The sequence below is a fragment of the Sarcophilus harrisii genome, chromosome 4, assembly GCF_902635505.1.
Source record: "Sarcophilus harrisii chromosome 4, mSarHar1.11, whole genome shotgun sequence".
Classification (NCBI taxonomy): Eukaryota; Metazoa; Chordata; class Mammalia; order Dasyuromorphia; family Dasyuridae; genus Sarcophilus; species Sarcophilus harrisii.
In genome coordinates, this window is record NC_045429.1 from 455,558,923 (window position 1) to 455,583,144 (window position 24,222).

Genomic DNA, 24,222 nt, shown 5'->3' on the forward strand with positions numbered 1-24,222 from the left:
AAACCTGGGGGAATTTTCACAGGATCCGAGCTGGAATCCTGGTCCCACCTTTGTTGTTCTGCAGGGGAGGGAACTCAACATGGCGCCCAGGGCCCTGGAAATGGAGCCTGAGGACTCAAGTGCAAACAATGGCTCCGCTATTCCTGTGACCTTTGCCAAACTGCGACATCTGCTCGTTGCAAATGGAAGGGGAGCCCCAGCTCACCCCCAAAGTCCTGGGGAGCTCTCCTTTCACCTTTGACCCTTTGGTTGCTTTTGCAGGTGTGGCTCTGGGGCTACTTCTTTCCTAGGAATTCTGGGAATCCTCTCTCCTTTCCCCAACATCCTCTCACAGCTGTTACTGAGACCCCGAGGTGCGGCCATGGCTGCCATTCCCTGGAGCTCTGCTCATTAGCTGGATCAGTGAGGAGCCCCACAGGCAGGCCCCCTGAAATAGGACCGCACCCACCCCTTCCCAGCCTGCGCCATTTCACACGTTTTACTTGGACCCCTCCCCGCTCTGCCACTTGTGGGTGATCCCCAGGCTGGGACAACGGACTCTGGATCTGCAAGGACCAGGGCTGACCTTCTCATCATGACCTCAGGACACCCCCCCAACCTCAGAACACGACTCACTTTGTTCCCCCCAGATTCTCCCCTGGGAACCAAGGTCGCGTCTGCCCAGGTTTCCGGAGATGGCCCCGAGTGGCCGCCGGCCTTTGCCAGCCCTGGACCTTCTCCCTCCTCATGTCTGCCTCCTGGCCTGCCCAGCTCCTTCAAGGCTCAGTTAAACCCCCTCCCCCCATGGAAGCCCTTACTGGGCCTCCTTGGTCCTAGAGCCTCCTGCCCATCATCCTACATGCCCACTTATTGGCATGTGGCCCCCCCACCCCGGGCTGGCAGCTTCTTGAGGGCATCCCCAGTGCCTGTCCCGTGGGAACTGAACAAAGGTTCTGGATCGGTTGACAAGGGGTCAGCTGATTTAGACAGAATATCCTTTATTAGGTGGCAGGGGATGGCCCAGAGGGCGACTCCCACCCAGACCCTTTTTAGAAAGGGGGTTGGGGGCTGGAGCGGGAGCTGGTCTTCATGTGGATGACTCGAGACACAAGCAGGTACGATGTCACCATCCAAACTGTTGCCTGACCATCCCCTCAGGTCACGGCAGGGCCCCTGCCAGGGGGCAAAGCTCAGAGCGGGAGAGGACTCCGAATTTCCTCCCGATTTCTCTCTCTCTCTGTGAGGCTGATGAGCTGTCCCGGCAGGCCAGGGCTGCTATGGCTGCTGGTCTCCTCCATGAGCATTTTCCGCCTCAGAGCATTGGCTTAATTATGCGTAAAAAATTTTGGTTTACTTGAAGCCTTCAGGTAATGGAACAAACCATCATCTGTAGTTAACGTTGCTGTTCTGATTGGGAGGCATTACACACAGCAGGTGCCTAATGCTTGTGGACGGCATGAAGCTGAGGCTTCTTCCTGCTTTGTGCTTGTGAAAGGCGTTTGTCTCAGTTGTTTCCATCACATCTGACTTGTTTTACTTCTGTTCAAAGATTTAGAAAATAAACATTTATTGCTCAACAGCTTCCAGTGTTTAAGCAGTTCCTTGATTCTGGGGACCCCAAGACAATCGTGAAAACCAGGGCCTCCCTCTAGAGCTTACGCTTTCCTGGGGGAGAGGGAAGATGCAAACGCAAAGGAACAGGGAGGGATGGAGGAGGGCTGGGGAGGGGGGAGGGAAGAGCCAGCCCAAATCCAGAAGGCTTGCTAGGACATGGAAGGGGGGGGGGGGGGGTTGATTCCACCATTCCCACATGTGCTCCTTCCTAAGAAATCGATTCTGCCCCAATTCCGATCCCTGGTCAGTGGCTGGTGATCTCCTCTCAAGCTTATTTCAGATTGCGTTTCCTCAAGACTATATTTCCCCAGGATGACGACAGGACAGAGACAAACGGCGCCCAACCACCGCTCTCCTCAGCCGGGCAGAGCTCCTCCGATGTCTGAAGCTGCCGAGCCTCCTCGGCACCAGGTGCGAGGATGGATTTGTTCACATCGTTTGGCCACGGGGTTGCTTCTGTCTGGGAGGACTTCGTGCTGAAGGGACAGGTCAGATGGAAGCATCCTCCGAGGTCAACGAATAAAAAAGGAGCCCATAGACTCCAAAATATCCACAGAAGCCATTGTGATACATGAATATAACGGGATGTTACTGTGCCATAGGAAACAATAGGAAAGTCTAGAGGAATGCAGGAAGGCTTATATGAAGATGCAAAACAATCACCTCAATGGCGCCCTAGGCCAGAAGTCAGAAGTTATCTTCTCGAGTTCGGATCCGGCTTCACTTACTAGCTTTGCCCCGCCTGCCTCAGCTTTCTCATCTGTAAAAATGAGCCGGAGAAGGAAAAGGCCGCCACGTGGTGTCTCTGCCAAGAAAACCCCAAGTGGGGTCATGGAGGAATCATATGTGACTCAAATGACCAAACAGTCTAAGTGGAAAGATCAAAACTGAAGGTTGTGAGGTGGAACGATCCAGCTTGAGTACCAAGAGGAAACATGAGGAGGCCCCCGCCCCAACTTCTTTGCAGAGATGGGCAACTCTGGGTGTAAAATCCCATACATTCATGTTTTAGTTTCTTGGCTAGTCCAGCTGCGCCATTTTCCTTCCCCCTTCCGCAGCCCTTTTTATAAAATTTGTTGTCATGAGGGAGAGATCTCTGGGAGGGGGATTCCCAAAGAAATGCCAAAATACTCCTAGGCCCCAGTTAGACAGAGCTTTCAGATCTGCAAATGGTCTCATTGGCCCTCGTAGCAAACCTCCGAGTTACTATGATTATTTTACAAGTGAAGAAACTGTGTTGCTGAGAATTAATCTGCTGGAGGCTCCCCAGCCCTTACGTTATGGGGTGATATTCAAATTCATCATCCTGACCCCAAGTCCGGCGCTCTATCTCCAAGACCCCCATAATGCCCTGTTTGTTCTCTCCAGGACTGAAAAGTGAAACTTAGGCCCACGTTTTCAAAGCCAGGCTCTTGGAGGTGGGGTACTGGCTATTTAAAACTCTTTCCAGATGGAATTTTGGCCCTGGAAAGCGAGACTGCACCTTTATGTAATGCAGGGAATAAATCACTTTTGGTAGGTCAGTTCAAAAGGCTGCAATACAATCAACGGATTTTAAAATCCCCGAATGCCCCATTTCCTCCGGCCTCTCAGTTCTGAACGGGGACCGTGTCAGTGGCTTCGGTTTATGGACGTGTCCTCCGCGATAACACTTTCTGAAGGGCAAACGGGTTAAGGGTCTGAACAGGAAGGACATTGCTAATGAGTGGCTTAGGAAATGAGATCAACTCTTACAAAAATCATCTGATAACGGAGGAAATGAGGCTTTTAGAAAGAAGAGGTTACAATGAGATTAGCCAAGCAGCGGAGCCAAGTTTAGTCTCCTTTGGGACTAATAGGAACCTCTGGAGGCAGAGCCAATGCCATCCCCTGATGGCGGCCAGATGCGTGACCCACAGCCGGTCGTGCCAGGGCCTGCCTCAGACAAGAAGGTCTGCAGGCCCGAGGAGCCGGGGGCCCGCTGGGGGCAGCTTTCCCAGACACATGGGATGTCTCCAAGTCCCAGAAAATGCCCACAGTTGTCCTGAGCTGTCAGGGCTTCTTGCCACATTAACCAAGCCATTGGGGCTGAAGTTCTTCCTGCCCTCCTCTGTGCTCATGCACGGCGCCTCCATCCCCCTGGCCCTTGCCACCGGCTTCTGCCCCTCCTTCTTCCTTTTCTGGGTCCCCTGAGGGGTCACCCCAAGCCTCGAACTTAGTGGCAAACACTCAGATGAACTGATCGGGCCTGACCGACCACAACTCACAGTGGGCGAAGCAGATCCAGAGGCCGAGGGCGGAAAAGGTCGAGCTTTTACGACAGCCGTGAGGCTGGCACCCATGGGCAGAGGTTACTGGAGGAGGCTGATGCCAGGGTGCCGAGATCCCCCCATGAAAGAGACTAAAGGTCCAGCCCAGCAAATCTTGAACCTGGTGGGCTGGGAGGCGGGTTAAAAAGATAACATCATAGGGTAGCTAGGTTGGTGCAGTGGATAGAGCACCATGCCTGAAGTTAGAGTTCAAATCCGGCCTCAGACACTTAATGCTTCCTATCTGTGCGACCTTATGCAAGTCACTTAACCCCAATAATTGCTTCAGCAAAAAAAAAAAAAAAAAGATAACAGGCTGGAAAACCCTAAACCAAAGCAAGATAAAAAGTGAAAAACAAGAACCAAAAAAAACCCAGCTGGAGATTTTTACGTTTATTTGAAAACCAACGTTTTGTTTGTGTAGAGTATACTAAAGAGCTGTCCAGCTTTTCTTCAGCCGAAGCCTCGGAGACTGGCTTCCCGAGGGCAGCGCAGAGGCAACCATGCATGCAGTGAATGGCAGGTCTCGGCAGGAACTTCCTCATGGATGTTATTTCCAATATCAGACGCGGCAATCTTCTGGAAATGGGCGAGTGAGATTCTGGAGAGGGAAAGAAAAAGAGACATTTGTTCTTCTTTGCAGAACTCTGGCCTGTCTGCCCCGCTGGGGAGGGCCAAAGCTGCACCAGGCTCCCGAGGGCCCCCGCCTTGGGGACTTACCAGGTTTTGTGATGGAGTTTTGCAAGAGGAATGAAATAAACAAACAAGCAAAACACCTCAAGCCAGTGACTGCTGGTTATGGGGGAACCCCAATCAATCTCAGGTTAGTTTATACAGTGAACCTCGAAGCTGATGGGCAGTCATTGCCCCAAGGGTGACTTTCTGAAGAGGGTTGGGTCACTGAAATGATGGGAACTGGCCACCTTGGGTCCGATCATTTATTCAGAAATAGGCTCATGGACTAAGATCATTCATCATATTCTGTGTAAAGGAAGCTCAGGAAAACAGCAGGAGAAAATTTCCACCAGAAACATCAGGATTAGGAAGCGTCCATCTCTTCCTCACTTTATCCAGGGCCAGATCCAGCTGTGGTCTCCTGGCATGTATTTTTCTACTAAATAATCATATTCGTGTGTGGGGTTTATCACCACTAACAGCAGCAAAAAGCCGCAAGCATGAATGCACATGCGACAATTCCTGGTCTAGTTCTACAACTGGCTTTGGAAAATGTTAGATTTCTTGTTTTCTCCTGTTTAAAAAAATCCCTAACTTTGGTGACTTTTAAAAAATTTTAATAGTATCCTCTTTTCCCCAAAACATGCAAAGTTAAATTTTCAACATTCACCTTGCAAAATCTTGTGTCCTTCCCTCCCAAAGACAGTAAACAATCTTATATAGGTTAAACGTGCAATTTTTCTAAATATATTTCCCTATATGTCATGCTGCACCAAAAAAAAAAAAAAATCAGATCAAAAGGAGAAAAAAAACATAAGAAAGGAAAAAATCAAGCAAACAACAAGGTGAAAATACTCTATTTTGATCCACATTTTGTCTCCATAGTTCTCTCTCTGGATGCGGATGGCTCTCTCCATCCCATCCATCGGAATTGCCTTGAAACATTTTCTTGTTAAAAGGAACCAAGTCCATTAGAGTTGTTCATTACATACATTTTGTCCTTGTTGTGTACAAGGTTCTTTTGGTCCTGCTCATTTTACTCAGCTTCAGTTCCTGCAAGTGTCTCCAGGCCTCTTTAAAATCATCCTGCTGATCATTTCTTATAGAATAATACTCCCACAATTTATTCAGCCATTCTCCCACTGATGGGCATCCACTCAGTTTCCAGTTTCTGGCCACTATAAAGAGGACTGCCACAAACATTTCTGCACGTGTCCTTTTCCCTCCTTTAAGATCTCTTTGGGACACCGACCCAGTAGAGACACTGCTAGATCAAGGAATATGCACAGTTTAATAGTCCTTTGGGCATAGTTCCAAATTGCTCTCCAGAATGGATCATTCCACATCTCTATAAATAACAATGTATCAGTGCCTCAGTTTTCCCACATCTCCTCCCAACATTTACCATGATCTTTTGCTGTCATTTTAGCCAATCTCAGAGGTGTGAAGTGGCACAACAGAGTTGTCTTGACTTGTATTTCTCTAATCAATAGTGATTTAGAGCATTTTTTTCACAATTAGAAATGACCTTAATTTCTTTACCTGAAAAGTGTCTGTTTAAATTCTTTGGCCATTTATCAAGTGAGGAATGGTTTACATTCGGATAAATCTGAGTTCATATACTTTAGAAATAAGGCTTATCTCAGAAACACTGGCCGTAAAATTTTTTCTCCATTTTCCCTTCTAATCTTGGCTGCATCGGTTTTGTTTGTGCAAACTCTTTTTAATTTAATGTAATCAAAATTATGCATTTTGTATTTCATAAGGCTCTCTAATTGTTTGGCCATAAATTTCTCCTTTCTCCACAGATCTGAGAGACAAGTTATTTCTTGTTCTAATCCGCTTATCGTATCACTCTTTACGTCAAAATCATGTAGACCTTATCTTGGTATAAGGTGTTAGAAGTTGATCAATTCCTGGTTTCTGGCATACCATTTTCCAGTTTTCCCAGCAATTTTTGTCAAATGCCGAGTTCTTATCCCTGAAGCTGGAGTCATTACTCTATTTCTTAGCTTGTACCACAGTTTTAGGTCTGGTACAGCTAGGCCATCTTCATTTGCATTGTTTTCCATTAATTTCCTTGAAATTCTTGACTTTTTGTTTTTTGACATGACTTTTGTTGTTATTTTCTCCTAGTTCCATAAAGTAATTAATTTCTTGATAGTTTGATATGGCATTGAATAAGTAGATTCATTAAAGTAGAATTGATGTTAAGTAAAGTGAGAAGCAAGAAAACATCATTCACAGCAATAGCAAGATTATGTGACGATCAACTGTGATGGACGCGGCTCTTTTCAACAATGAGGTGATTCAGGCCAGTTCCAGTGGACTTGGGATGGAGAGAGCCGTCTGCCCCCAGAGAGAGAAGTGTGGGGAGCTTTTTGTTGTTGTTTGCTTGCTTCTTTTTTTTTTGTTATTTTAATTCCATTTTTGATCTGATTTTTCTTATGCAGCATGATAAATGTGGAGATATGTATAGAAAAAAAGAAAAGAAAAAAATGACAAGCAAGATGGTTTCAGAAAAATCTGTTCAGACTTAACAGGCATTGATACAAGGTGAAATGAGCAGAGCCAGAACATTATTGTACAATAATTGTACAGTAATACTATACAACAATCTATTTACAACAATACAATGATCCGAGGCAATCGCCAACTCATAACGTGACATGCTATCTGCCTCCCGAGGAAGGACTGATACTGTCTGCAAATGCATGTCATTTTTCACTTTCTTTTTTGTTTCTTTTTTTGAGTTTTCTTGTACAGAGTGACTAAGATGGAAACGTTTCACACGACTGCACATCTGGGACCTGTATCAGACTGCTTGCCGTTTCAGGGAGAGGGGAGGAAGAAGGGAACAGAATTTAAAAAGTTAGGCAGCCATACCCAGCTCCAGTCCTCAGTCGTCGATATACTCAAACGGCTCTGGTGGCTCTGGCTCCTGCTCCTCTTCCTCGATTTTGGGGCCGTGGGCAGCCACTGGCTCTACCAGTTCTTCTAAGTCCTCGCTGGTGTCCTTCATGATGATAATGCCTCCGATGGAAAGCTGCAAGGCAAACGGCAGGCTGGTCAGTGAGGACGCCTGGCCTGGCTTGGCTGGGTTCCCTCCTCCGCTTTAAGAAATCTCAGCCCAGGCTCTTTCCTCCCACCATCTGCAGCCTTGGCTCCTCATCTATATCACTGGAGTGAGGCGACCTCCTCCCAGGCGCTGACTGAGTTGCGGCCATTCAGACAACGGACCCCCTGCCCTGCCTTGTCTGGGTCCCTGTGGGTCTGACCAGCCACCAGCCCACCACTGTGGAGTCTTTTCTCTCATTCGGTGCTAACAATGGCTCCATCGAGGCAGGGGAAACGGCTCTGGCCATGTGACCCAGGAGGGAAAGCCCAGACTGTAACTCTACAGAGAGGAAACTTGTGACTACCTTAACACTGACCAAGGAAACCAGTCTCTGTTGGCTTTCCACATTTAAATGCTTTCTCATATGTGTGTGCACACGCACATACATGCCCTGTGTAACATGGGAAGACCACTCCACAGCCCCAGAGGCACCGGACATCTGCTTTTCTACCGTGGGTGGATCCCTGGAGATCCCATACTCTTAGATGCTCATCACTGAGGGTACCTCAGTTCAGCAGACAGACTTTGGCAGGGATGGTGGGGAGGGGGTGCAAGGCAAAAGATGTTCAGAGAATCAAATTAAGAGAGAAATCAACCCAGCTCCCCATTAGCCCACCCCTGACAGAAGCTGCCAATTAAAATAACAAGCCACTCATTCACGGGCAGTCATTTCCCTAATTCTCTCTGCTTGCTGTACCAGGGCACACTGCCTTTAGCAATAATAATAATTCATTCAATAGCTGCAGGCACAACTAGAGAAGGGAGAGAAAGAGCCAGAAGGTACAGCTGGGGTCCTATGGCCCAGCCACATGTTTCTGCCCCCACTTAGATGGGAATTGTGAGTATTCCTCAAAATCTGCCTCAGTTCCTTTCCCCAGAACACAAATCAGCATAAGGAATGGATCCCAGCTTCTTCTGGGAGTGGGACCCCGAGTGCCCTCACTGTACCACAGCCCAGAACAAAAGGGGATTGGGAAAGTGATTGCAGCCCCAAACCAGTAAGGCTTCTGTGCTCACCGAGCTTCATCTTCTGGACACAGATGAGGAGGTCTCACTTGAGTTTCCCTCCCTAACTAACAAGTGGAGAGGGCTTCTAAAGCCGGGTAGGAAGTTTTACTAATACACAGCCCTCAGTGGGAGCCCCATAGCACTGAACGGCCTCCTCTGTTCTGTGAGAAGGCTGATGTGACTCCAGATCCAGCTGAGGGAGAGAGGCCTTCCTGCCTCCCGGTTCCACACAATTTCTTTCTGCGCTACATTTAGGGCTGGTGGGGGAGTCCAGCGGCGCCAGCCCTCATCCTGGAACTTGGTGCAGTCTATGCTATTAAAAAGGTTCCTGGGGGGCCAGAAGGGCCCTTGGTCCAGGGCTTGGCCTCCCACACTGTCCATAGCACCCCGGGAGGCACAATGCACCTCAGAGAACTTTGAGAACAGCCGCCAGCCCATTGCTCCTCTTTCTATTGGATAGACAGGTAAATAAACGAAGGATTCCAGCAAGTTAAATGAGTCAATGAAAGGGAATAAACATCAGGACTGGGCCCCACGTCTCTTGGGACCCCCCACAACACGTCACCCTTGGAGCTCTGTAATGTTCACAGAGGCTGTACTGTGTAGGAAGCATTGAGGTCGCTACCAGCTTCACCAGGCACCCCCTTCTCTGCTAGACCCAGGAGCCGCTTGTCTCTCTCTACCCAGAACCACTTGGGGCTACTCAGCTACCAGGATATCCCAGCAGATCTCCTGACTCGAAGTGGACGATTCTCCATCTACCCATCCTGTCCCCTCCCACTCCCATCCCCCATCTTTAATGGCCTTTCTGACATCTTGAACTGGATGTGCGGCGGGCCCCTTAAATTCGATGACCTACAACAGACTTCTTTCTCTAGAGCCTCCTTCTCCCATGCCCTCCCTCCACTTCCTTATGACCATTCAGGGCAACACCTTCCTCCCGGTCCCTCAGACTCTCAGCCAGGCATCTGTCTCCCACTTGCCCAAAGCCACTGTGGCGCTAAGGCCTGAACTTTCAAGTCTGCAGCCTCTCAACAATGGCACAGGCCCCTACCCCCTATACAACTTACTGCTGACCTAGTCCCCAGGTGGGTCTGCCTGCCACGTCTCCACTGTAATCCACCCCCATCAGGCCACTGAAGTGGTTCTCCTAAAGTGCAGCCCTGACTATGCGATACTCCTTTAATCCAGCTCCAGTGGCTCCTGACTGGACTGTTTGGCATTTAAAACTCTTCCTGATCTACCCGCCCTTACTTTTCCAGTCTTCTTGCACCTCATTCCCCAGTATGGACACTGGAGGTCTGCCAAGCCCCTCCCTCTGTCCCTCGGGGCATTTTCTCTGGCTGTCCCCCCTTCCTGGAATACTCTTCCTCTTCTACTCTGCCTGAGCTCCCAGGCTTTTTTTGTTTAATTATATATTTATCTTTCTTTTTCTTTTGCTGAGGCAACTGGGGTCAAGTGACTTGCCCAGGGTCACAAAACAAGGAAGTGTTAAGTGTCTGAAGGCAGATTTGAACTCAGATCCTCCTGACTTCAGGACTGGTGTTCTATCCACTGTGCCACCCAGCTGCCCCTGACTTTTTTTAATAAATAAAATCCCACTTCCTCCAGGAAGCCTTCCCTAAGCCCTTTTAGTTCTAGTGCCCCCTCCATTCTCCTCCGCTGGCCACAACCTAGGGTTGGCCTCCAATCTCAGTCCCCCGCAGTGGCCAAGATGGGCCTCTGGGCATTGGGGCAGAGGCAGTTTCTCAGAACTCAACAGCTTCAGCTCCTAGCCCATCCCCCTACCCTTGCTCAGGGCTCTTGTGACTCACAGGCTTAAAGGGCTGGTACCGGCAGGTGTCTGTCATGGAGAGGACCTTGAGCTGAGCAGGCATGACTCGGGCGGGGTTATCCAGCAGCTGGAAGCTTGGCTCCGGCTCCTTTTTCTTCTCCTTCTCATCCTTCTTCTCAGTTTCATCCTAGAAAACGTAAAAAACCCAGGTAGTTTCAATTCCCAACCACAGAATCAGCCCAGGACCCACAGCACTCACTTGTCAAGCCTGCCTGGGGCCTACATGGGTGCCATGGGGGAGATCCCCAAGGCTGTGACTGTACTGAGGCTCACAATGGAGCCAGCACATGCAGAGCAGCCAAGAGCCCCCCAAGAGCTGGGTCATCTGTCGCTATCTGCAGTCTGGGGTGGGTGAGGTCATGGTGTGCTAGCCTGGCCTGGCAAGGGGACACTGAGGAGGCAAAACACGATGGGGGAGCCTTGGATAGGGGCGCAGGGCACGGACCAAAGGAGCTCCTGGGCTAGAGGGGGCAGAACAATTTGGCTGCAGAATGGGGCTCAAGGGAAGACCAACAGGAGATAAAGCAGTGAAGGTGAGCTGGAGTCAGACTGCAGAGGGGTTTGGGTATCAAAGATCTCTTTCTAAAAATTAAAACAGATTTTACAAATCGTTAAAAAAAACTTTTTCAAGATTAGTTTATTCTCTAAATACAAGTAGAGATGGTTTTCAAGATTCATTTTTGTGAGACTTTGTGTTTTTCTCACTCCATCCCTCACCTCCCCAAGATAGCAAGCAATATCATATAGATTAAATATATGCAATTCCTTTAAATATATTTTCATATTTGAAATTTTGAAATCATTGCCAGTCCATGGCTTTCAACAATGAGATGCTTTAAACCAGTTCCAATTGTTCAGTGATAAAGAGAGCCATCTGCATCCAGAGAGAGAGGACTATGGGAACCAAGTGTGGATCACAACATAACATTTTTATTCTTTCTGTTGTTGCTTCCTTGCATTTTTGTTTTGCTTCTCTTTTTCTTTTTTCTGGTTTGTTTTTTCTTGTGCAGCATGATAATTGTATAAATATATATTCATATATTGGATTTAACATATATTTCTACTATGTTTAACATATATTGGACTACTTGCTGTCTAGGGGAAGGCGTGGGGGGGAGGAATTGGAATACAGGGTTTCGCAAGGTCTAATGTTAAAGAATTGTCTATGCCTATGTTCTGAAAACTAAAAAATCTTTAATAATAATAAAAAAGAAATTGTTGTCAGTTATTACGCTGATCTGTGTTACTAAGTTTTCCATAAAGGATGACTTTGCAACATTGCTGTTACTGCGGAGCCTGCTCTCCTGGTTCTTCTCACTTCACTTCACATCAGTTCATATAAAGCTCAGGTTTTGCTGATATACTTCCCTTCATACTTACAATACAAAACCATTTAATCACCCTCATATACCATACTGTGTTTAATCGTTTTCCAATTGAGGAGCGTTTTCTCCATCTCCAATTCTTTGCTACCACAAAAAGAGTTACTATATTTTTATACCGATAGATTGATTGTTGTCTTCTTTCTTAGATTGACTTGGGATACAAAAATGGTGTTGTTGGGTCAGAGGGCATACACGGTTTAATAACCCTTTCGGCATAATTCCAAATTGCTTTATGGAAGAGCTGTATCAGTTCACAACTCTATCAACAGTACATTTCCCCACATTCACTCCAACATTTGTTATTTTTTTTTCTTCATCTCAGACAATATGAAGGATCTGAGGTGAAATTGGAATTACTTGAGTTCACATTTCTCTAATCATTAGTAATTCAGAGCATTTTTTCATAGTTATTGTTAGCTTGGATTCCTTCCTCTGAAAACCGTCTATTGTGCATTTATCAATTGGAGAATAGCTTTTTATTAAAATGTAAATTTGATTCATTTTCTTATGTATTTTAAAAATGAGACCTTTATGAAAGACTTGAAGCAAAAACTCACTCTCCAATTTTCCTGCTTTTCTTATAAGGTTAACTGCAATGGTTTTCTGCAAAACCTTTGTTACTTTTATGTAATCAAAATGTATTTATTTTACCTCCTGTGGAACTTTCTATCTCTAGTTGGTCAAAAACTCTTTCCCTACCCACAGATTGAACAGCTAATTTCTTCTATGCTTCACTAATTTAGGATATCATCCTTTATATCCAAATCACGTACCTTTTATGAGCAGATTTTGGTAGGCACATGGTACGAATGCTGATCTATGGCTAGTTTCTTCCAAACCCCTTTCCAGTTCTCTCAGGAATTTTTGTCAAAGAGCAAGGTCTTTTCTGAAGTTCTTTGAACTCATTAAACATGAAGTTATTATTATGCTCATTTGCTTCTATATATTATGCATCTAATTTGTTCTACTTTGGCAATTTCTTTATTCTTACTGTTGATATCAAATTATTGATAATTATAGCTAGTCATGTTTGAGACCTAGTAATGTTAGACCCCTTTGTATTCCATTAAAAATACTTGATATTCTTGACCTCTTGCTCCTCCAGGTGAATTCTGTCATTTTTCCTAGCTCTATTAAAGTAATCCTTTAGTAGTTTGATTACTACTGACACTAAGCAGGTAAATTCATTTAAATAGTATTATCATTTTTATCACATTGGCTTGGTCTCCCTATGAGAAATCAACATTTCTCCAATATTTAAATATGTCTTTATTTGTGTGAAGTGTTTTGAAATTGTGTTTATAAGACTTGGTAGATGTGTCTTGATAGACAGAGTCTTAATTATTTTATACCATTAATAGTTATTTTAAATGGAATTTCTCCTGGATTCTCTGGAAGATATACTAATGCTAATGATTTGTGTACTTTTATTTTGGATCTTGCAACATTGTTGAAATTGTTAATTCTTTCAATTAGTTTCTTAGTTGATTTTGGAGGGTTCCCTGGGTAAATTATCATATTATCAGCAAAAATGATAGTTTTGGGACAGCTAGATGGTACAGGCCCTTCAAGGGGACCTATATTCAGATTTGGCCTCAGACACTTAACACTTACTAGTGGTATGACTCTGGGCATGTCACTTAATCCCAAATGCCTTGCCAAAAAAAAAAAAAAAAAAGAAAAGAAAAGAAAAAAAAGAAAAAGAAAAAGAAAAAAAAGAGTTTTGTTTCCTCACTGTTTATTTCAATTATTATTTCTTATCTTAATACAATACTGAATGACAGTGGTGATAAAGGACTTCCTTTTTTACTAGAAGAGTTTTTAGTTTATTTCCATTAGAGATAACACTCACTCTTTATTTTATAAATGGACAGAACTTATCATTTTAAGGACAGTTTCATTTATTTTGGTGATTTTGTGTTCTTAAGAGGAATGGATGTTATGCTTTATCAAACAGCCATTTCTGCATCTATTAAAACAATCATGTGATCTTTGTTGTTTTTCTTATTAGTATGATCAATTATGATTATAGTTTTCCTAATGTTGAGCCAGCCCTGCATCCCTGGCATAGCTCCAGTCTAGTCACAGCATATGATCTTGGTGATCTTTTGTTAAATTCTTGTTCGTGTTTTACTTAAAATTTTTGCACGAATATTTATTAGAGAAATTAATTTCTCTACGGTTTTGTTTGTTTTGACTCTTTCTGATTAAGGTTTCAAGTTCATATTTCTATCAGAAAATATTTAGTAAGATTCCTTTACCTATTTTTTCAAGCATTTTAAGTATCACTGAAATTGTTTCTTAAAGTTTGTGAGAATTGTTTGCCCATGTTTGAAGAGATCACAGGTAATGTAAGTGAGGCAGAGCTGCACAAAGCTGTCAGTCTTACTCTCTCTTCCGGAGTCATCCAAGTCCAGGGCTAAGTCAAGAAGAAAAGTCAAGATGACTGGTGACGTACCGGAAAGCAGTAGATGGCCTTAGAGTCTGTATTACCTGACCAAGCTCTCAGCCAGTGCCTGCTCCAGATGCCTTCATGGACATTGGAACAAACTGCTCTCTTCTGCCCATTTCAGGACTAGACAAAGTCTTCACATGCTTATCTACCCCAAGGATGGTAGAATTAGCTTGTAAATCCCTCTGGTCCTGGTTTATTTTCTCCTGGAGGGGGTTCATTTATGGTTCTTTCAATCTCCCAGCAGTTTACTTTCTGCTGTAACTCATGTAATTTTTCCTTTAAAAATGTGGTTACTTTTCTCTTTGGTGCATATTACTGATATTAATTCACGGATTATAGTACCTTTTAGCAAAATGGTTATTTCCCTGTTAATCTCTTTTAATTAGGTTTTTTATTTTGTTTGTTTTGCTTTAGATTGTGATGGCTCCTTCTGCCTTTTTGTAGTTCAGCAGAAGCACAATATGCCAGCCTTCTATTTTAACTATTTCCCTTTCTTTCTGTTTCAAGTGGGCTTCCTATAAACAACATACTGTTGGATTGTATTTCTAATCCATTCTGCTATCCACTTCTGTTTTGAGTGAGTTCATCTTATTTGCATTCATTGTGGATTTTCCTCCCTCTTATTTTCTTGTTTATCCCCTTCTTTTTTTCTGTTCAGTCCCTCCCCTAAAGTCTCTTTTTACCTGTAACTATTGCCTCCCTTAATTTGTATGTCTCTTAACCCCTTTCCCTCTTAAGTCCCTATTTGGCAAGAAGAATTCTATATGTATGTATATGTATATATATGTGTGTGTGTGTGTGTGTATATATTTTTTTTTCTTCTTTGAACCACATCAGATGAGTGAGGTTCAAGTATTGCTTCCCCACACCCAATCTCTGCTGCACTGTATAAACTCTTCCTTGTATGCCCCATTTATGTGAATAATTTCCCCCATTCTTCCTCTCCTTACCCCTCTATCTGCGTATTCTTCTTTCTCATGCTTCCATTCCTCTTTTGAAATCATTCCAACATACCCAGGCGGTTTTTCCTGGTCTAACAAGACTCCCTTTAAGAGCCCTGGCAATGATTAAGTTCTGAGAGTTTACATGTATCTTTTCTCCATATAAGAATGTTCACAGTTTAACTTTGTTTAGTCTTTTATGATTTCTCTGATCTGTATCTTTTTGTGCCTCTCCTGAGCTCTATGTTTTAATGTTAAAATTTTTATTCAGCTCTAGTTTTTTCATCAGAAACATGGGAAAGTTTTCTATTTTGTTAAAATTCATCTTTTTCCTTGTAGAATTTATTAATCAGGGAGTTCTGAATTTTGGCCAATTGCTTTCGGGTAATTCAGTTTTTTTTTTTTTTTTTTTTTTATAATTAAAGCTTTTTATTTTTCAAAACATATGCATGGATAATTCTTCAATATTAGCCCTTACAAACCTTGTATTCCAATTTTCTTCCTTTTCCCCTACACCCTCCCCCCCTAGATGGGCAAGTAGTTTTTGGGTAATTCAATGCTAACATCTCTCAATCTATTTTCCAGATCATTTGTTTGTCTTGAGATATTTCATATTTTCTCCTATTTCCCCCCAGTCTTTTGATTTTGTTTTAGTATTTCTGGATATTTAATAGAGTCATCAAGCTTCCATTTGGAGTTGTTTTCCTCAGTAAGCTTTTCTCTGTCTCTTTTACATTTTCCTTAGAACTTTCTTGCATAGCTCACTTTTCCTAATTTTTCCTCTTCTAATCTTATTCTTTTTTTTTTTTTTTTACTCTTCAAAAAGCTTTTCTTTATTCTTTTGGGAATTCTTGTTGAGTTGTGCCCAATCTGCCTTTTTCTTTAAGGTTTTGCTAGTAGATAGTTTCATGCTATTGCCTTCCTTTTTTTGTGTCTGGAGTTTTCCTATCACCCAAGAAACTTAAGGGTCAGATTCATTTTTTGTTTGCTCACTTTTCCAGCCTCCTTCTTGATTATGAACTTTAAAAATCTTAAGCTCTGCTTCCTTCTGGGGAGGATATCTAATCTGAGCATTTGTCCTAAGCTATTTTCATAGCTTAGTCTAGATCTGCAAATTTTTGTACTTGTGATCTGGGAGAGGACTATTTACTGTCCTCCTGGTCTGAGCTCAGTAAGTCCTAATCCAGGTTTGATGTTAGATTATGTGTAAACTGAGTTTTTATAATGCTGTTAGTCCTCTGGGAAGCTGTGCAGGTTCAGTGACTGAAATGCTTGATCTTGCTTTGGTGCTGCCTTGCCACCCTGATTATTCCACTGTTTGGCCTATGTATAGGTTTAAAAACTAGAACTCTCTTGCTCTTAGGTTCAGAGGCACACAAGGCTTTTTATTATTTTTTTTTGGGCACACAAGTTTTTAGAACTTTTTTCTTGCTCTGTACAGAGTCACTCTTGCTCACAATTGCTTCATTCTGATCTCGAACTGGGTAACAGGTGACAGAGATGCCGGATGGCATCTATTCTTGCTCTCACACTTACTTGGGGAATCTCCTTCTGCCCCAGTGCTTCCATCTCTCATGCTCAGTTTTAGTCCCATCACTGTCACTGAGTGTCAGAATGCTCCCCTTTCTTTGCCACTGCTGTACTCCTGGCCCAATGTTCCTAGACTTCTCAGATTATTTTCCTGAGCCGCCCAGGACTGGGACAATGACTTGCTATGACTTTTTCTTGGCTTTCCTGATCAGAATCTGGCCCGGTGTGTCTCGGAGGTTGTCGTGGAAGAGATATATGGGGCAGAAATGTTGACTCTCACTCTGCAATCTTGATTCGATCTACAGAGTTACATTCTTCATCTGAACAGTTTGGAAAGGAGTCGAGCCTCTAAATCGTACTGGAGTTCTCATCCATAATTGTGTCCCTATGAACTTATTCTAGAAACCTTAAACATCAAAGAAATCTTTGATTGCGGATAAGAGGCTATCCAGGAAGAAGGTTGCTAGGTAACTACGCAAAACATCCCATCAGGCAATACAACATCACAGGAAATAGTTAATGCCATAGGAAAAATGAGATAATGTGCATTGTGTGCAAATGGCCAAACAGGGACCAGAGCAGGCTTAGTGAGGAGTGGCATTTGATTAGAATATATGAGCAACATTATTGTGAGATCACATTGATAGAGTCGGCCTTGGGCAAGGCACATCATAAATATCAGTGAGCAGCGCTCCCTGGTTCAAGTTAAAGTCTCTCTCGGCAGAGCTGTGGGAACCAGAGCGCCAGATTAGGTAGCACCCCAAATCATTAGCAGCACCGCTAAGTGGGACTAAGTGGCCACGGGGTACACGGCACAGTATTAGCAGGATAGAGAACAGATCTGATCTCTGGCCTAGTGGAGTTTATAATTGAATGAAAAAGTGAAGAGAGCTGAGCAAGTAATCAGCTTAGAGCACTGTGAGGGAAGACTGAACTGGAAAATGAATATGAGCTTGGCGTCTGGTTTGTATTAGTGAGTTTCTAAGCACAAGCTAGCCTTCTTGGAAGCCACTAAGCAACGTGGCCACAAGTAACCGAATTAAAAATCAAAAGCTTCACAGTGAAAAAGATCAGCAGCTGTGGGTGTTGAAGACACAGATCACCATTCACTGCAAACATTCAAGGATTTTTGCAAAATGTGTTTTAGGCAATTCCGCCAAACTCAGAACACATGGATGTTTCCATCAGTCCTAGAAGGAGAACGGTAATGGAAATGCCCTGAAAGCAGATGCCATGCTTTGGTTTATCTTGGTCTCTTTCAGGAGCACCCAGCAATGGGCGATGGCTGCCAGAATGAATGACCTCTGCTCAGGGTTCCTCTGTCTTGACCCCTCTGTAGCACTTCACACAGGTCATAGCCAGTTCCTGGACACTCTCACTTCTGGGCCTCTGCCTGGCAGCCTTACTCTTGGTTCTCTGCCCACCTGTCTGCTGTGCCTTCTCAAACCCCTCTGATGAATTCTCATCCAGGCCGTGCCCAATAATAAGCCAAGGCTTCGTCTCGGGGCCTCTTTTCTCTCTCTTGGCGACAGACCTCATCAACTCCTAGGGGTTGATGCAGATGACTCCTGACCTAGTGTCAGCTCTCAGTCTTTTCCCTGAGCCCCTAGGATCCACATTTCCAAATGTGGTATCTTCAGCTCATGAGCTCCCAAACCAAAGTGAGTATGCACCTTTCTCCCAAGGGTAGCTCCCGTTTCTGCCCAGGGTCTGAGCATCCTTCTGGCGTCATTGGGACACACACACAGTGTTTGCTGCTTCATTAGCTCATCTGCTTGTTCCATCAGGGGCTGAATCTCCATTTCTATTCTGAAGTCACTCGCGGCATCCGTTCTTCTCCACTCACCCCATCACTGGCTGAGCTCAGGCCTTTGTCCCCTCATCTGGAGCTCTTGCCTTAAGTGACTTGCCCTCAGCTGGCACTGACCAGCTCACCCCCTCTGCTCCAAGGTTCCCTTCCACAATTGCTGGACACCTTGGCCCATCCTCCCTTTCCCACCTTCCTCCTGTGGGTGTCCCCTGGACTCAATGTCTACCCAAGTTTGGAAGCCTCCCATTCCTTGTCACTGTCTCAGAATTCCAGGTTTCCTTTGGTAGGAGACCACACCTAGCTTGCCCTCCTGCTGAGACGACCTTGTAGCGGCTTTCTATGCTGGGTCCTGAACCTAGCACTGCCTGGCTGCCAGTCCCAGCACTGAGGGACACTGGCTACGTGACACACCGCCCAAGACCCCAGGCCGCATTGAACTGGCTGACAGGGGCGGGCCTGCATTGATGGGGGGACTTTCCTCAGCTTGGAATTCCCTACAGAACAGAAGTCCCAAGGTTAGTTCTTACCCTTAGTCACACATTTCACACACATATTGCCCAGACTATCTCCCTCTTCAGAAGAAAAGCTCCTTGAGGGCGGGCACTTTTGTTTCTGTCTGTGTTCCTAGCGCCCAGCACAATATTGGGTAAAGGCTTGATTGCCTGGACAAAATGAACTGAGTGAAAGTTACAGAAAATGAACTTTAGCTTCATGGCACTCTCAAAAGGTGGCCAGGAGCTCCTTGTCAAGGGAAACGTTCCAGGAGGATGGACGATCGTTTGTTAGGCAATTAGACTGGACAGCCTCTAGGGGGCCTTGGCAAATCAAAAATTCTTTGATCTTATGAGTTTAAAAATCAAATTTTCATCCCAAAAACAACTTTTTAAAATTCTTTAAAGGGAATGGAGTAAGTATTTGTAACAGGAACCACCTGTGTGACATAGGGGAAAGACACTGGCTCTGGAGGTAGAGAAGGTGAGTTCAATGGCCGTGTTTACCATGTACGACTGCCTTGGAACACAGGAAAACCCCTTAACCTCAATGGGCCTAGTTTCCATTTCCACATAACAAGGCCTCTGTGCTCTGGGCAGAGGATCCCGTGCTTTTGTTGGTGGTGAGCTGCCCATTACGAAGAAGTGATATGCATGTGTTCCTAAATCCATCCCCAGCCCCCTCAACATTCTTAATTAACGAGTAAGAAATTATGAAAAGTGTAACAGAAGAAGGAACAAAACCCCCAACAAGTGGGAGGTGGTAGAAAGCAGGGACCAGAGGAAAATTCATGGCTCAGGTACCTTGAAGAAGGCCCACATCAGAGGTCACTCCCAAGTAGGGAAACCTTCGAGTGCCCAAGGGTAGCCAGGCCTTGGGAGCCCGCTTCCTCCTCTATGAAATAAGGGGAGGTCTGGCTGGATAATATCAAAGTCTGCACAGATGTGGATCCAGGATAAGCACATGTGGGAGTAGCTGTAACCTCTCTCTGAGACTATGACCAGCTGCACTGGCACCTGATACAGGCAGGAGTGTGGGAGCAAGGGAGTGGGGGTGCCCAGGAGAGCCACGTAATAAGGGTTTGTTAATTCTACTCAGGTGAAGAGAGAAAGAGTCATACTAACCACTTCCATTTTCTCTTCCTCTTTCTTTTCTTTCTCTTTTTCCTTCTTTTTTGCCTTGGCGGTGATGGAGAGCACTGCAGTAGAAACCTAGTGGGATAGACAGAATGAATGTTTGGGGGGGATCCCTGCTGTGAGGACACCAGCTCTCACAGCCAGGCCAGATTCCACCCTGTCAGGCTCTTAGGACACTGGAAAATGTGACGTTTAGGACCCCACAGAGCTGGGTCAGAGCAGTGGGAGGATACCCACTTATTGGAGTACTTTTAACTTCTTCTATGGAGTGCTTCGGTACCCCCAGTAATCCAATTAGTCTATAAACAGTGGTAGCACACTAAACAGTGCCTGTCCCCCCTTTCCCCTCCTGGTCCCCTTTCTCTTTCCCTTCTGAGGACAAAATAATACTGATGGTTTAATCTGAATGAAAACTCTGCAGCCTTCCTAGAACTTCAGCACTGAAGTCTCTCTCCATTCTTATCCAAGGCCTATATAAGTCAGGATGTACTCTTATGAGACACAGAAAGTAAGTTTTGGATTAATTCAATTAACAGAAGCATTTCTTGAGGTCTCCTTTCATAGGAAAAAAAGAAAAATCCAGAGAAAGGGATCCCTAAGTGATTGAGTAGCTTTAAGAAAATGATTCTCCAGAATGTGAAGTCACCATCAATCTGTGTGCTAAATCAAAACTGAAACACACAGTTTATCCTCCTTTTGATTAAGGCATTATTTTTGTTCTTAAAATCACTATAAACTACAATTCCAAAATGGCCTTGCTGGAGATTTTGAAAGGCAGGATGCATTTCCGTCCCTGAGAATTTTCTCTGTGTCTAAGCCGAGTAAGTTAGAATAATTTAATTAATAAGCTGTCTCTGGAATATTTGTGCCTCAATTCAGAGGATGGCATTTTCAGAACAATAACTCTGCTAACAGATTATATCTCCATTCCATGTTCTTCCCAACAACCCCGTGAGAACCACTGTCACTGACCGCCCCACTACTGAGAGACAGTTTCACAGTCTCCCAGTTTCACAGACGCTCGGCTGTCATAGGTGGAGCACAAGAATCACTCCATCCATTCCAGGTAACAGAGCTTGTTCTTAATGAGGCAGATGGACAAAGACAGTTTGTTGGCGGCTGCTCTGAGCAAATGCCCATAGGGCTCCTCCCAAGCTCCTACCCCTCCTGGAAAAGTGATGACGGCACTGGGAACCAGTGAGTGAGGAGAGACTGAAGGCAGAGGATGTGACTACCATGAGGTGTCCATCACACCTTGTACGCTTTGTAATCTGTCTATCCAAATCCCACATCCCAGGAGTCTTGGTATTGAACTTGGCAGTAGCAGGATCTGGTTTCGAATCTCGCATCAGACACTTACTAATAATATGACCCTGGGCACATCGCAAGCTCTCTCAGCCTGTTTTTCTCATCAGCAGATTGGGAAGGAAGAGGGGCAGTGTGGTGGATCTCAATGTTCTCCAAGGATGCTTCCAGTTTGGCCTCCACCATGCTCCAGCACTTATTAGGTGCCAGGCACGGTTCTCTATGGGATAATGGAAGTTCCCAAGCTGCCAACAGCTGTGCGTTTCCTCCCCATTTATTGAAGCACCCTCCCTGAGCTGAGGGCCCTCACCTTTTCCTTCTCCTTCTCTTTCGGCACCTCGAGGGGTGCAGGATATGCGAACGTGGACGGTTTGCAGTTGGACTTGTACTGGACTTTTGGCATCTGAAGAAATAGAAGAAACAAAAGAGATGCAGGAGAATTTGAATGAATTCAATAGGACTGAACAGGCTCACTTTCCAGAGGTGTGGATGTGAATGAACACAAAAGAAACCCACGAGTCTGCACTCAAGCTCAACACTGCCCGGCCATTTGGTCCATTAAACCATGGCCCAGTCCCTGCAGATTCAGCACAGAACTGCCAAGTCCCAGTGTTTCTACACATTAGCACGAGCTTAAAAATGTCTAGGGCCAGTCCAAGCTCTTCATCACTAGTGTCAGCTTCCAAAGGTAGCAGAGGGACATCAGTTCTGGCCTTAGTCTCTATTTCATTGGCGATCCTTTCACCAATCCATCATTCACGCTGCATGCAATGATCGAGGGCCATCTTCTACCACCTCTAAGTATAGGCCTAAATATATAACTAAACTTCCTTTTTGTCAATTGGAAGTAATAAGATATAAATACACGGATTTAAAGTCAACTTTCGTTCCCCATATTGACCAGCCAGTTCCGTTTGGCCAAAGGGACCGGGATCACTGCCACTCCAATAAACTTGTGGCTCAGGGCCAGGCACCAAAGACCCCACTGCCACCGTCACATGCAACAGCTGCTTAATCCACTCCCTGCTTCCCATTCCACCTGAGATATGTACTGACACTGACAAAATATCCTTTTATTTACAGGTCCGACCTATCATCTGTTGCTCTGGAGTCTAGAGAAGTCCCACTATTTGTTCCATAAAATATAACTCCTTAGATTGACTACCCTTGCAACCTGTAACTGCCCCACCAGCCTTCAGGGACCCCCCCACACCTCACAGAAGTGGCAGCTCTCTCTTGGCCTCAGGATACATTCTTGTTCCGGCCTACAAAGAACCTTTCCTGAAGGGCCAGTTCAGATGCAAACTGCTTCACCAGACCTTCTGGGAGCCTTTCTCCCCTCATGACAACTGAACACTCTTCATATTCTAAAGGGCACCACTGGGTACGTTTGCCTCAGGCCCAGATCTTGTTGCATGATCCGGGCTTTGCCCGGAACCTTCTTCCTAAGGCTGCACCTGTCTGAACCACTTCTTTCCCCAGCAAGGCTGCGATCCCACCTGGGTGGCTACTTAACTGCTGCAGCTCTAGTCTGAAGGCCACAAGCAGGAGTCATCAGCAGATATCAGGGAAGTGGTCATATCCTGACCTCCTGGGGGCAGAGAACTGGCCCCATGCTAACTCCAGGTTTCCGGGCTTGGTTCCCAAGAGATGTGGCCATGACTGGGAAACTTACCTTGAGGTCCTTGTTAAGGCCGATGACACAGGTAGGAGTGTAAGCCAGGGACAGGAAGTGAGATAAAGGGAACCAAAACCAGAACTGGGTGAAGACCAGGACGCCCACCACGGAAGGCATGTGGGTATGCCCGGTCCGAGACTGCAAGGAGATGGTGACGTTATGGCCCCCTGAGGAAGAGAAAAAAAGCAGTGAGCACAGAGAAGAGCTGGGGAAGGTTGTGTGTGTGAATATGTGTGTGTCTATGCGTGAGTGTGAGTGTAACAAAGGTGAGCTCACACTTTAAAAACCAGCCCCAAGCCACATGTCAGCACTCTGACCCACACACTGAGAAGTCACTGTCAGACATAAGTCCAGAATCTGGTCTTGGGGTAAAAATTTTTGTTCAATAAAAATTATTTTTAAAAATCTTAGGAGTAGCTCACCAGAGGCATCATTATCGACCAGGCAAGCGACTCAATCTCTCTGTGAACCTGGAGGGAGGCTCTCAGTCCATGTGTGTCAGAACAGAGACTCGTGCTATGAGAGTTGGCCTATTGGGGCATATTTCTCCTTTCCTCTTGTGGATTATCCAGACTTTTGATTTCCTTGATCTCTCCCTCCTGCAGCTGACCCCACGGGCAAACCCTTATGTAATATTTCCTCTAAAAAGGGGGCAAGAAAAGGGAGTTTTTCAAAATGTCCCTGCTTGTGAGCAGCCCCAGGCAAGGGATACTTAGGTTGAAGCTACACGATTCGAGCCAATCTGTGTGACTCACTTGGGCAGAAACGAGTCCTTTATAGGTTGAGGCAGCTATGCTAGTGAAGCCGTATCATGAAAAGAGAAAATTGAAACTCCTGAGAAAGCATTCATCTGACCCTCCACAGCCTGTGTCTCTCCTGTGTGTGCTTAACCCAATCTATCTGGAATTGCTTTGAGTTTAATTAATTTTTATTTTGAATTCAATAAACACTGAATAAAACCAGCATTTCCATAT

At 45.1% G+C, this 24,222-nt stretch overlaps 1 protein-coding gene and 1 long non-coding RNA gene across 2 annotated transcripts in view; one reads left to right on the forward strand and one right to left on the reverse strand.

Moving 5' to 3' along the window:
- Positions 1–4,259: 4,259 nt before the first annotated feature.
- The window catches only part of PSMD1 (proteasome 26S subunit, non-ATPase 1), a 97,290-nt gene continuing 77,327 nt past the window's right edge, over positions 4,260–24,222 (reverse strand). Inside the window, exons 20-25 of the mRNA XM_031968152.1 lie at positions 23,246–23,415; positions 21,881–21,973; positions 20,254–20,340; positions 10,497–10,643; positions 7,443–7,602; positions 4,260–4,482 (exon numbers count right to left, since the gene is read on the reverse strand). Coding sequence (XP_031824012.1) covers positions 7,456–7,602; positions 10,497–10,643; positions 20,254–20,340; positions 21,881–21,973; positions 23,246–23,415 — 644 coding nt within the window. The 3' untranslated portion in view covers positions 4,260–4,482; positions 7,443–7,455. The remainder of the gene's footprint in view (positions 4,483–7,442; positions 7,603–10,496; positions 10,644–20,253; positions 20,341–21,880; positions 21,974–23,245; positions 23,416–24,222) is intronic.
- On the forward strand, positions 10,676–23,306 carry LOC116423493. Its single transcript, XR_004234102.1, has 2 exons — positions 10,676–11,049; positions 22,654–23,306. It is a non-coding gene; the product is annotated as an uncharacterized LOC116423493 (long non-coding RNA).